This window comes from Eumetopias jubatus, unplaced genomic scaffold, assembly GCF_037043125.1.
Source record: "Eumetopias jubatus isolate StellerSeaLion01/CBP00866 unplaced genomic scaffold, mEumJub1_p1.0 scaffold_12, whole genome shotgun sequence".
NCBI lineage: Eukaryota > Metazoa > Chordata > Mammalia > Carnivora > Otariidae > Eumetopias > Eumetopias jubatus.
The window spans coordinates 73,297,184-73,311,398 of NW_028274818.1; the positions used below are offsets into that span (position 1 = coordinate 73,297,184).

The 14,215-nt window shown below is 44.4% G+C and overlaps 1 protein-coding gene across 1 annotated transcript in view; it reads right to left on the bottom strand.

The window, feature by feature from the left end:
• Positions 1 to 13,167, bottom strand: part of LOC114219860 (ectonucleotide pyrophosphatase/phosphodiesterase family member 7-like) — a 29,334-nt gene extending 16,167 nt beyond the window's left edge. The window contains exon 1 of the mRNA XM_088017062.1: positions 12,918 to 13,167. Within this exon, the coding sequence (XP_087873188.1) occupies positions 12,918 to 13,167 (250 nt within the window). The remainder of the gene's footprint in view (positions 1 to 12,917) is intronic.
• Positions 13,168 to 14,215: the final 1,048 nt, after the last annotated feature.

Sequence of the window (14,215 nt, forward strand, 5' to 3'; positions counted from 1 at the left end):
AGAGACTGACATTTATTTATTTCCCAAATACTTCAGGGTGAATTTAGGAAACCATCAATTCCAGTGTTTAATCCAAATCCTCTCTTTCTCAGACATTTTGAGCCAAGTATTATCCTTGATTGTCCCATGGCATTTACAGCTTAGGGGACAGGGGAGAGAGAGTTAAAAAGAGAGAGAGAGAGAGCATGTTCTGGGGTGCCTGCAATGCTCACAGGCACCTTCTCTTAGATTGCCCTACTTACAGGCCTTGCTGAGAGGCAGGTCTAGGCACCATATTTGTAACATGTGGCATCTCCTCCCCACATTCAGTTGGTTGGTGAGAAACCCAATTCTCTCTCTCAAGACTTAAACCAAGAGATGTAGTAACTAGTCTACTGGTTGTGGGCTCCGAGCAGCCTACCATGATGGGCCTTGGGCAAAAAGAGAAAGCTGGTTGTGAGTGAGTGAAGCAGAGACAGGAGAGTTCCTGGGGCTGATTAGAACACTGGGCTTCTGAGAGCCAGATACATAAGGTCTGGTTTCTCTAAATCCATTTTCCATTTTCTCTGATTGTCTCTCATTTGGTTCCCTTGCCTGACTTTGCCTGTTAGAGCCTTGCAGGGCAGTCCTTTCCCTTGAGCTAGTGTGAAAGTATTTCTGTGTTTTATGGCTGTTTTTCCCCGACATAACTGGTGATCAATGCTCCAATAGATGCTGAACAAAGTGCAGTGGGAACACAGAAAAGAGGGGATCAGGGAAGGCTGCACAGAGGAGGTGACACTGGAGCCTGGTAGAAGGCAAGTGCAAATGCAGTCCAACCGTGAACAACACGGGCTTGAATTGTGTGGGTCCACTTATACACCAGATTGTTTTTGGTAAATATACTACAGTACTGTTAATGTATTTTCTCTTCCTTATGATTTTCTTAATAACATTTTCTTTTGTCTAGCTTACTTTATTGTAAGAATATAGAATATAATATATAAAATATGTGTTAATCGCCCATGTTATTGCTGAGGCTTCTGGTCAATGGTAGGCTATCAGTAGTTAAATTTTGGGGAGTCAAGGGCGCCTGGGTAGCTCAGATGGTTAAGCGTCTGCCTTCGGCTCAGGTCATGATCCCAGAGTCCTGGGATTGAGTCCCGCATCGGGCTCCCTGCTCCTTGGGAGCCTGCTTCTCCCTCTGCCTCTCTCTCTCTCTCTCTCTCTCATGAATAAATAAATAAAAATCTTTAAAAAAAATTTTGGGGAGTCAAAAGTTATACATGGATTCAACTGTGTGGGGCTTCACCACCACTAACCCCCATATTGGTCAAGTGTCAACTGTATCTGCCGTGATTTTTGACTATTAAAACTAAGCACTTCACTGCTTGGACAGAAGTAGATAGAGGTGGTTTTATGATAGCCTGCCCCGGTTGTATCCATTATCAGTTACCTTGCTGAAAGGATCATGTAGCCTGAGTTTGCTTAGTGCTTTTTTGTTAATGACCTAAACTTCTCACATGATACGCACTTGGAAATAAGTGAGCAGTATTGTTCAGTTATGTTGTTGTGGACAAACCACTATTTTGGCCATTGTTAGATGGCTTGAGAGATTAATTCCAAAGTTTGAACTAAAATAGGGTCTGGCATCTACCTAGTAAGACTGTTGAAGTTCTTTCCTTTTTTGATTATGATGATGAAAAAATGGCTGAGATGGTTCATGACTTGCCTTTTCTCATCATCTCAGTCCTGGATTCTTGGCCCAGAAGCCCTGCTCTAGAACTTGCAAAGTTTTCAGGTTTTGCCAATGTTCTGGGCTATTCCTTGGCTTGTGATAGATGAAAACCACTCCTTTTATTCCCTGATCCTAAGGTCAGGACTGACATGACTTAGACTGTAGACCTAGATTAGACCTGTCTAGATGCAAACCTTCATGGGCCTTCAGATCATACAAGAAATGGGTGCCTGTGTAGCATTGCTGTGGGCTGTCAGGGAGTGTCATTGGAACTGGGGACACACGGCACTCATGTCATTCCATCCTGCTTATACTTTCCACTTAGCATCCATCTCATTTCCTCTTGGATTTCAGATGATTGTCTACAAATATGTTTTTTACATTAGTTTACAAACTCCCTAAGAGTAGGTAGGGTTATGCCTCATTTATTCTGGTGTCTCCCTGGCACAAAGCATAGAGATTTGCCCTCATTAGACATTCAATAAATGTTTGTTGAATTTAATTGAACAAAATCCCTCTTACCTCTGCCCCAGTTGCATTTGGCCAGGTATGATCTGAACAAGTAGGAAACAGAACCTGATTTAGTCCAAAGTCAATTTGGGAAAAAAGATATTTTAGTGGGATTAAAAGAAGCCATGCCACAACTTAATAACTTAATAAGGGCATTCCTCCCCCTCTGCTCCAAACATTTGCTGTGTTCATACCTACTAATTTTCAGGTGTAACAGTGTATATTTACAGATAGTCCATTTGGGCATAGACACACTTTAATGCATTTATTTATTTAACAATAATTTGAGGAACTTCTATGTTATTCACTAATTCCTTTAAACTGATCTACCGTATAAACTATAAGCATGTCTTCATTTTCCTCCTGATTTGTGATTCATTAAGTTCACATTCCCAAAACAAAAGAAGAAAATGTCTTTTTGACCAGCTAGTATGAAATCAGTGAGGAAGAACAGTTGCCAAATCAAGTCAACCAACCACCTTAAATCAACCCAATGTTCCATTCTTGAGCTGACAAGCTCATTGAGAACCACAGCCAAGACACTGATGGGAAACAGCCCACACTGATGCTCAAAACCGCACTTACCCAAGTTTACACACCCAGGGTGCCACCCATTGATAATCCACTGGACCCATAACAAAGGTACTTGAAATGAGGACAGGTGAACCAATCAAAATTTAAAACCTTCTCAGCTCCTGCTACAGAATTGAGGCTTGTCTCCAACACTAGCACTCATGATGGCAGCCCTTTTTTTGGACAGAGAATATAAAACCCTAGCATACCCATTTTACTAAACTGCTCTTGCTCATGTGTAAGTGCAAATGAAAAACGCTGATGCTGCTTCTTTTTGACATTGCTTTTTAATTATGGCCATCCATAAATCATTTTATCCTTGAACAAGACTTGAGAATGGCCCTAAGGCAGAGGCACGATTCCTTAGGAACTAGGCCAACAGAGAATGGGCTTTCACACTCTCTACCTCTTCCTTTAATCTGCTGTCAAAAACAGAAACTTTCTCTCTTTGAGTAGCTGGAAGCAGCTGGCTGCATTTAAGTTCCATCTGGGAACTCTTCTAACACACAGTTCTACCCTTGTCCTGCCTTACTGACCACTGTCACAGAAATGGAATCTGTCCCCTGCATTTTTTTCTCACTTCATTTTCTCCTCTTACCACTATAGTGGGCTGAATGGTAACCCCCCAAATTATATGTCCACATTCTTTTTTTTTAAAAGATTTTATTTATTTACTTGACAGAGAGAGACACAGTGAGAGAGGGAACACAAGCAGGGGGAGTGGGAGAGGGAGAAGCAGGTTTCCCACTAAGCAGGGAGCCCGACGCAGGGCTCGATCCCAGGACCCTGGGATCATGACTTGAGTCGAAGGCAGATGCTTAACGACTGAGCCACCCAGGCGCCCCTAATATGTCCATATTCTTATTCCCAGAACCTGTGAATGCTACCTTATTTGGAAACTAGGTCTTCACGGATATAATTATTTAAGTTAAGGATTTTTACATGAGATCATCCTGAAAATCATCACGTGAAGAGATTATCCATATTGGCTCTAAACCCCCTTATAAGGGGCAGAAGAGGAGAGGACACAGATAGAAAAGGAGGAAGCAATGTGACCATGGAGGCAGGTATTGGAGTAGTGTGGCCACAAATCAGGGAGTGCTGGCAGTGATCAGAAGCCTAAGAGGCAAGGAAAGATTCTCTCCTGGAACCTGTAGAGGGAGCATGGCCCACTGATACCTTGATTTTGGGCTTCTAGCCTCTAGACTTTCTGTTGCTTTAAGCCACCCAGCTTATGGTACTTTGTTATAGCAGCCATGGGAAACTAATGTACCCATGCTGTCAGTCTCAAGTGGTTCCAACTTCTCTTACTCAAGGCATTGGGATTTGGAGCAGTCATGATTTTTTGCTCAGTTGCTGTGGTGTTTTGGGCTGACACTTTATCCTGTGTAATCCATAGACCTGAAACATTGGCATCTGATTTTTCTACATGTTGGAGATTCACGTCATGACAAGTTAGGAAATAATCCTGGTTTTCCAGCCTTCCTTATTTTCAAGACTTCCTTTTTTCCCTCCTTGTGGAAATGACTGGAGTTGGAAGCACATCTTTTCTGTCTCCATCTGGGTTTTCTTTGCTTTGTTCATCTATGTTTTGGGGGTTTTGTTGACTTCCAGGACTTTTTTTTTTATTATTTTTTTATTTGACAGAGAGAGAGAGACAGCAAGAGAGGGAATACAAGCGGGGGAGTGGGAGAGGGAGAAGCAGGCTTCCCGCTGAGCAGGGAGCCTGATGCGGGGCTCGATCCCAGTACCCTGGGATCATGACCTGAGCCGAAGGGAGACGCTTACCCGACTGAGCCACCCAGGTGCCCCGACTTCCAGGACTTTTTCAGTGGAGAGTTATTTCTGGGGAAGCAGGATGGGAGCTGATTAAGGTTTATAGCATCTTCTGACTAGGTTTCCAACAACATCTGTTGGGCTTATATTGTTATCAGCAGCAGGGATTTAATTTCCTTTCCCTACCTCTTTTACCTCTTTCAGACTCTTTTTCACTGGTTAGAGTGTCACATGGGTGACCTTTGGCTCTCTGATTTACATGTGATTTGTGTATTATACATCTAGTCCCAGGGTTCTCAAGTAGGGGGTAATTTTGTCCCCCAAGGAACATTTGGCCATGTCTGGAGACACTTTCGGTTGTCACAATTGGGGGAGGGATGCTACTGTCATTTCGTGAGTAGAGGCCAGGGATGCTGCTAAACACTCTATAACGCACAAGACTGCCCCCCTTAGACAAAGAATGATTTGGCCCAAAATGTCAGTGGTGAGACATTGAGAACCCTGCCCTAGTCTTAAAGCTCATTCAAGTATATTTGACCATGCTTCCTTTGCTCCTTCTCAGGTAGAAGGAGAGTCATGGATTCATGACTGGTAATGACATCCATGAGGAATTTTTACCTCTTATAGATTGATTTTGGGATAGAATGTAAGCAACTGATCATTTGTGCAAATTATTCCCTGTGCACCTCCAGGGGATACCATCCACATAGCATTCACGAAAATAACCTCCGTAGAATTGTGTTGTACACAATATACAGTTGCAAGTGATGGCTCTGATTTTGGGGTTGCCCTAGTGGGGTTCTGGAATTGGGAGAGACTTAATTTCTGGCTGATAGGGAGCTTGAGCCCATCATTGAGTACCCTTTCAAGGAAGGAGAAAATGTTGAGCAGAGAGGACCTCACTTTTATTATTCTCGACCATCCTCTAGTTACCAGAGTCCCCTTTTCGCCTCTGATCTATATCTATTTGACTAGATTTAAAATGATCAAATTATAATATCACAGCTTACGTTTTCCATAGCCTTTGTCTGAAACATGGTGGTGATAGCTTCTTATTTTCAGTAGGTTCCTTGGGGGAGAAAAATATATGCTGCTGCCGTTAAGACTTCCTATCCACCCACCACTTGCTTGGCGGGATTTCCTTAGTTTCAGCAGCATAAGTTATTCTCACTGGTCCTCAATCACTTTGCAATAAAAACTGAGATTGCAAAAATGTTCACTATCATTACCAGTGATGGAGCAGTAAGTACAGGCTTCTGGAGAGGGAGAAGGAATTGGGTGATTTAAACTAGCAGAATGAGCTGCTAACCCTCAGAGAATGGCTTTTCATTTTGGTGAGATCTGAAGGGAATTGGGACAGTTCAGGGAGACTGGGGGGACCATGCTGGGAGATGGCTGTTTGCACGTGTGGTTACTGAATCCACAAGGAGCCCATGCTCTGTGAGCCAGCCCCACAGGTGAAGGTGTGACTTCTTGGGACTGAGTACTAGGCCACTGGACTACACACCCCCATCCCCATATCAAAAGCCCCATCAAGCTAGTGAGGTAGACCTTGGCTCTTCCTGCCAGACCTTCCTACATTGCTCTTTTCTCTGATAACAGTCCTTGATTTTCTACTGAGAACCCACCAGTCTCTGACTTGCAGTCCACGTGGTTTGTGTGGTGCTTGCCACCGCCCTTAACCCTGACCTGGGGGTGGATATGTATTCTTAGCTTGGGTGTTCAACATTGTTCCACCCCCCACCCCAGGCCACAGTGATTGGTTTTGAGAAGTAAATTGGCCCAATGAGAGCCAATATTGGGAATTTTGTGGTCACTCTTAGAAATAGAGAAAGAGAGGGAGAGGGAAAAGAAAGAGATTGATCACTCTGGTGACATAGTTTGAGGACCTGGATTACTAATGCCTGTAGTTATCAATTAATTATGTCTTATAATACTGTTGTGGGTTGAATTGTGTTCCTCAAAAAAGATACTTGAAGTCCTAAGCCCCAGGACCTCAGAATGGGACCTTATTTCAAAATAGGGCCACTATAGATAAGGTCATGCTTCAGCAGTTTGGGCCCCTAATCCAAATGACTTGTGCCCTTATGAGAAGATGGCCTGTGAAAATAGACACACAGGGAGAACTCTATGGATTGGATGGAGGATGAGAGTGTGGCATCTATAAGCCACAGAATGCTGGAGATTGCCAGCAAACCACAAGAAGTGAGGAAGACAGAGGAAGGGTTCCCTACAGATTTGAGAGGGAGTGCAGCTTTATTAACACCTTGATTTTAGACTTTTGGACTCCAGAATTGTGAAACCATACATTTCTGTTTTTTTAAAAAGATTTTTTTTTTTTTATTTTTAAGTAATCTCTACACCCCATGTAGGGCTTGGAATCATAATCCTGAGATCAAGACTCACATGTTCCACTGACTGAGCCAGCCAGGAACTCTATAAATTTATGTTGTTTTAAGCTGCCCAGTTTGTGGTATTTTGTTATGGCAGCCCTAGGAAATGACTATAAATACTTTCAAATTGATAACTCTCCTCCCCCTCCTCCTTCTTCTCCTTTTTTTTTTTAAGATTTTATTTATTTATTCGACAGAGAGAGACACAGTGAGAGAGGGGACACAGGCAGGGGCAGAGGGAGAGGGAGAACCGGACTCCCTGCTGAGCAAGGAGCCCGATGTGGGACTCGATCCCAGTACCCTGGGATCATGACCTGAGCCTAAGGCAGACGCTTAATGACTGAGCCACCCAGGTGCCCTTCTTCTCCTTCTTTATGTCCTCCTCCTCATCATTCCCCCCCTGCCTCCTCATTTTTGCCTAAGCAACAGAAAGGGTCTAATACTGATGAGGTGACACACTATGATTGGAGAGGCCAGCCTCCGTGGACATTCATTGCCCCCTAGGATTCAGGGGTTAGCCATAATTCTGCAGGCTTTCTGGAGCTTCACTCTGGGGCATGTCCCCTGTTACCTTATGACTTTATACAAAGACTGATGCTCACTCCCTGTTTATCTGAGCCCCATCAAGGACCTGTTTGTGCTAGGCGGAATTCCAAAATGGCCCCCAAGGTTCTTGTCCCCTGATATATAAGCCTGGTATAATTCTTTTCCCTTGAGCATGGGTGGGACCCGTGGCTTGCTTCTAACCAGCAGAACATGGAAAAGTTGGAGATTTTGCAGATCTCTTGAACCCTAATCAGTTCATTTTGAGTTAATCAAAAGGGAGATTTTCCAGGGTGGGCCTTACTTAGGTGAGCTCTTAAAAGAGGATCTAGAGCAGAGAGACCCTCTCTTGCGGCCTCAAAGGAGCAAGCTGCCATGAGTTCTACAGCTGCAGGGAAATGGATTCTTCCAACAACCACGTGAGCTTGGGAGAGAACCCCAGCCCAGCTGACACCTTGATTGCAGCTTTGTGACACACTGAGCAGAGGCTCAGTGGTGCTGACTTCTCTCCCATGGAAACTGAAAGATAATACATGGGTGTTGTTCTAAGCTGTTAAGTTTATGGTAATTTGTTCTGCAGCCATAGAAAACTAATACATCATTCTATTTTAAGAAACTTCCAGGTCCTGTGGCCAAGCCCATGTTTGTGTGTGTGTGTGTGTGTGTGTGTCTGTGTGTGTCTGTGTGAGAGACATGGATATTGGGGGTGGCGGGTGATGAAGCCAGGTGGGAAGAAGAAAACTAACTTGGAGGAAGTAATGGCTCATTCAATGGGGAGGGGACGAAGCTGATTAAAATGCAGGCCTGCCCAGTGTCCAGTTTTGGGGAGCTGGAGGGAAAATGTTTCCCCCAGAGCCAAGGCTTGCTTTGCACTTGGGAGCTTTGATCCTAGATAGGTGCCCCACTTCCACCTCTTGCAGGTGGTGATGGGAGGGCCAATAGTTGGAGGAAAAATACACATTCTTTGTAAGGATGCAAAGATTGTCTCACATGGAGAGGTGATAAGGTAGGATATTTTGAATAAATAGCCAGTTTTTAAGAAATCCTCCATCCCTGAGTTTCTTGCTCAGGACTTCTCTCCTCCCTGCTTCAAGGAGAGGGTGCCATGGGAGAAAACATGGAAAGCGGGTATTTCTGCTAAGCTCTGCCCCTTATGGGGAGCTAGGGTGCAGAAAAAGGCTTGGGGGGCACACCTGGGTGCTCACCTGAGTGAGAACACATTTCCCTGTCTGATTTCCTGAGCTGTCAGAGAAAGGAAACAAAAAGGCAGAAGGATCCACAAGAAAGAGCTCTTCCTCTTTCTCCCTGGCAGAGCTACAAAGAAAAGGAAACACATCCCCCAAAAGATCTGTGGGATCTGGGAACCAAGGGGACATGAGCCTGTGTTGTGGGGCAAGCCCTGACACTTAAGTGTAGCTGGCCACTGTTCCCGCTGCCAGGCCCAACAGAGATGCTAGAACAGTAATTGTTGATTGAAGGAATGCATACGTTGGAAACCCTCTAAAAAAAAACTCTCCACTCTCCAGGAAGACTTTCTTTACCAGCAGCAGGGAAAACTGATGAGGGTCATATGACCTTGGCTCTGGGGTGAGGGATGAGATATCCACACACCTGATAGCCCCCAGGCATGAGGAGGCCCTGCTGCCCACATGAGGGCAGCAGATGCTCTAGGAGGCCCAGAGTTCTGACCCTGGGCAGCTAAGTCAGCTGTCTTAGGGAGGCTTGCTCATGGATCCTTGTGCCTGGGACATGGCTTCTCCTGGCTTTGACCTGGCCCCTGCCCCTTAAACTCTGTCTAGGAAGCTCAGAGGAGTGGCCACATGGCTTCTTGGACCTGAGCCTGTGTTGGAGCTGTGTGTCGTATGCAGCTCAGATATGAAACAGTGCGACAGGTTCCTTCTCATCACCTCTTTTCCCTGTTAAATTGCCCAGAGGTGTACATAAGAACACCAATTAATTAGTTGTTGAGCTAAGAGAGCCCCATTTATCATATTTTGTGTCAGGCCTACACCCTGGAATCTGATGAGGTCTTTGGGTGCTGGCAGCACGAATTTTATTCATTATTTTTTCTATTATGGATGATTCTTTACCACATTGGAGTCAGACAGAGGTCTGCTTGAACCCAGCTCATAAAGACAAATGTTGGGGGTTTTGTTGGGCCTGGGGTGGCCTCTGTTTCATTAATACAGCATATTGAGGATATATATGTTTCCTAGAAGCTCTGAGGATGGGCAACATTCACAGGGGTTTGGAATGATTACTTAATTAGAATCAAAGATGCTGGTGGGTCATAGTCATGCTGGAAGGCAGGGATTGAGGAATCAGTGTCTGTAACCATCCAGGGCTAAATTTGAATCTTAACTTCTGTCCCAGAAAAGATTTGTACATCTTTGAACCTCGGATATCTCACCTGTAAAGAGGGTAACTGTCCTGACTTCATATCACCATTACAAGAATTGAAGGATCTGATGATGATGGTACCTGCTTAGCATTTTTATAAGCCAGGTATTAGGTTCCACCATTCAAGGCAGGAGTTTTCAGCTGGGGGCCAGTTTGCTCCCTGAGCAGACATTGGGCAATGTTTGGAGACATTTTTTGTTGTCACATTGGGAGGAGGGGGTGCTCCTGGCATCTAGTGGGTTTACAGGCCAGGGATGCTGCTCGGCATTCCACAGTGTACATGATGTCCCCCCTGCCCCACGAGAGAAAAATCTGGTCCCAAATGTCAATAGTGCTGGGGTTGAAAAACATTTTTTAAAGTTGAAGCAGAGTGAATGTTCACCTGCTCAATAAATGGCAGGTCTGGTTATAAATAGAGGGTTCAAAGGAACATGTTTTTTTCCACAGTGGGTGAAGTAAAAAGATTATTTTGTTATTTATAGGCAATACATTTTACATGCTCCAAGATCTAAAAAGTACACAGGGGGTACAATTCAAAGTCTCCCACCCCCTGTCCTCCCTGGAGGAACCAGTATTGCCAATTTCTTGTTTATTTATCCAGAGGTCCTCTATACATCTATAAGTAATTGTATGCACATATGCATACATTTATATTATATGAACACATATATACACACATTCTTTGCATTTTGCTTTTGTCACTTAATCCATTTTGGAGATAGCTTCCTATCAGGGCACAAAGAACTACCTCATTTTTCCTTTTAATGGTAACAGATTATGCCATTCTATGGATGTCTGGTATTTTATTTAGTCATTCCCCTCTGGGTGGCTAGTTAGGTTGTTTCTATTTTTCCTGTGGTTACAAATGCCAATGCAATGAATAACTTTGTATGTACAGTGTATATCGTTTTCCACCCAGCCTATATATAAAGTCCTACAAGTGGAATTGCCAAATAAGGAAATTTGTATGTTCCTGATTGTATTGGTTGTTGCCAAATTACTCTGCATTGAAACTGTACCCATTTCCATTCCCCACTGGCAATGAATGTAGAAGAGGAGGTGCAATGATTTTATAATTTTTAAAAAATCTGCTCTTACTGTTTATATCTTCTCATTGGAAACCTTCTGGGAATAAATAAAAGGTGGGCATGCCTTATAATATTTTGTGCCCATCATATTCTCAGTGTTCAGGGACCCAGAATCTGCCCATGGGAAATCTTTTAAATGTTATGAAGTTAATGCCACTGGGAAGTAGCATTCGCTTTCTCCAGAAAAGGGCTATTTAGTTCCTGTTTCCTGGCACTAATAGTTCCCAAATGACTTGCCTCTCAAAGAGTTTACATGTAGGAAAATCTCTCTCAGCAAATCTCCCTCTGAGTGGTTGTTCAGCTTTATTTTTTAAGTTTCTGGGCCCCTTTGAGAGTCTGATGGAAGTGATAAAACCCTCTCCCCAAAAAGGTACCAGCAGTTTGTGTATCATTTCAGAGGCTCCTAGAGCTGCCTTGGACCCTAAGGGAGTGGTTCTCTGGGTAGGGGTGAGGCTCATGCTGCCAGGCACCACTCCCTACCCCATGAGGGGGGTCTGTGGATCCCAGGCTCATAGCTGGGCAGAACCAGTTCTATGTGGCCAGGGACACACTCGTTCCAGACCTGGCTTCCCCCTTGCCTGCTTCTTGGCCCAGTGACTGATGAGTTATTCAGCCTTTCTGAGCTTTAGTTTTCTCATCTGTGGAATGGGGACAGCACTTGCTTTGCAGTATTTTTGTATTAGAGATGTTGAAGTCAGAGCACCTAGCACATGCCCGGCTTCAGGCCTATGTTGGAGGAATGGAAGCTATTCTTATTCTTATTATAGTGAAATCCTTCGCATTTTGGCAACTGGGATTCTGGAACGACCACATTCTTTCCTCTTACAGAGACCTTGAACATGCCCTTCCCTCTGCCTGGAATACTTTTCCTTCCTCTTTGTCTCCTGAGGTCTCTCTCAATTCTCAGTTCAACCGTCCCATTTCAGCCTTTCCCTGCCTCCAATTTCAAGTCAATTTGCCCTTGCTATCTTCTCCTGGAGAAACTCTCCTCTTCCTTCTCAGTGCCTCTCCTGGTTGTAATGAGATCTATTAGTGTATTTACTTGTCTAATGTCTGTCTCTCCTGTCTCACCTGGACTACATGCTCCAGGTGATCTGGGGAGACTGGCAAGGGCAAAGGCCCTGAGGCAGGTGGGGGCTGGGTGGAGACACAGGCAGGTGGCCTTTGTGATCTGGAGAGAACTCTGTGAGGGGAAGAGAAGATGAGAGAGGTCAGGAGAGAGTGGGTCAAGGGCCAGGTCGTGGGACTTTCTGAGCCACAGAAAGATAAGATTTGAATTCTTTTCAAAGAACACATTGATGGGACACCTGGGTGGCTCAGTTGGTTAAATGTCTACCTTCAGCTCAGGTCATGAACCCGGGGTCCTGGGATCAAGCCCAATGTTTGGGCTCCCAGCTCAGCAGGGAGTCTGCTTCTCCCTCTCCCTCTGCCCCTCTACCCCGCTCATGCTTTCCCTCTCTCTCTCAAATAAATACATATAATCTTTAAAAACCAAAAACAAACAAACAAACAAACCCCAAAAGACCCATAGAGCATTGGTGTCCCTCCAGCTCTTCAATAATAAGCCAGGGAGTCATCTAATCTAATCTAGTTCTTTAAAGTTTAATGTTTTATTATTTTTATAAAGTTCTTTTAATGATTTAGTTTTGGAAAAGATCACCAGCCACTGTATATAAGGCAGGGTAGAGGGTGGGTGGGCCCGGGGAGCAGGGAACAGGGGCTGGAGAGGCTGTAGCTGTGGTCCTGATTGTGTCTGCAGGTTGGTGCCCTGTAGCCAGTGGGTTTTAGAAACCAGAATATTCTAAGCTAGTGCTTCTTCCAGTTGCATGAACTGCCTCAGTCTCCCAAGAGCTCACTGAGAATGGGCTCTATTTCAGGGAATGACAGACACTGGGGCTTCCACTAGCATTGGTGGACTGGCTGCAGAGCGGAACTTACCGGAGATGGTGGTGAAGTGGGATGGGGAGGTCATTGTCACAAAGGGTGGTGTTAGGTACTTGGCCTTCACGCCCTCCCGGGCCAGGCGGTCCATGTTGGGGGTGTCCACATCCTGGTCGTAGTTCCAGCGGAAGCCATCGAAGGAGATCAGCAGCAGCTTGTTGAAGTTCTTCCTCCCGGGGACAGGGTGGCAGCTGGCCCAGCCCAGCAGGGCAGGCAGCAGCAGTGTCAGGACCCGGAGCCCTGTCATGCCGCGAACACCATCCATCACAGAGTTCATGGGCCTGCTCCCCTTTTCTCCCTTTTTTATCTGTGGTTGAACAAAGTCCAAATTGATAATTGTGCCTGAGCTCTGTTGTGGATCGAAACACCTGGAGTGTAACAAGATGTCATGTTTTATGTGATGAAAAGTTCTGGAAATGGATGGTGGTGATGATTGCACAACGTTGTGAATGCATTTAATGCCACCGAACTGTACACTCTAAAATGGTAAAAGTGGTAAATTTTGTTTTTTGGTTTTTTTTTAAAAGATTTTATTTATTTATTTGAGAGAGAGAATGAGAGATAGAGAGCATGAGAAGGAAGAGGGTCAGAGGGAGAAGCAGACTCCCTGCTGAGCAGGGAGCCCGATGTGGGACTCGATCTCGGGACTCTGGGATCATGACCTTAGCCGAAGGCAGTCGCTTAACCAACTGAGCCACCCAGGCGCCCCAAAAGTGGTAAATTTTGTGTTGTGCATATTTTACCATGATAAAAAACGTCAAACCATGTGAAATATTTTGGACTTTTGTATCAATTCCACTATTGTGAAAATTTGAGGAACAAATTAGACTGGTGCTTTCCTTTGCTCAGTATATTCTGTTTTTTATAGGGAAAACAGATTATTGTTCCTTATGACTCTGAAAGCAACCACCATGGACTGGGGGCCTGAGAGGGCCAGGAACTATATACACATTATCTATTCCATTTAATTTTTTCAAAAAAAATCCGAGGTAGGTTATCGGGTTGGAAATTTCTAATAAGAATTTAAAGAAGTCACTGTGGCTAGATAAACTTAAGATTTACCATTTTAACCTTCCGGAAGTGTACAAATTCAGTGACATTTAGTACATTCACAATGTTGTGCAACTATTACCTCTATCTAGTTCCAGAACTTTTTCATCCCATCAAAAGGAAGTCCTATACCCATTCACAGTTACTCCTCATCCCTCCCTTACCCATTCTCTGGTAACCACTAATCTGCTTTTTGTCTGCTTGGATTTATCTCCTCTGGACATTTCATATACATGGAATCATAA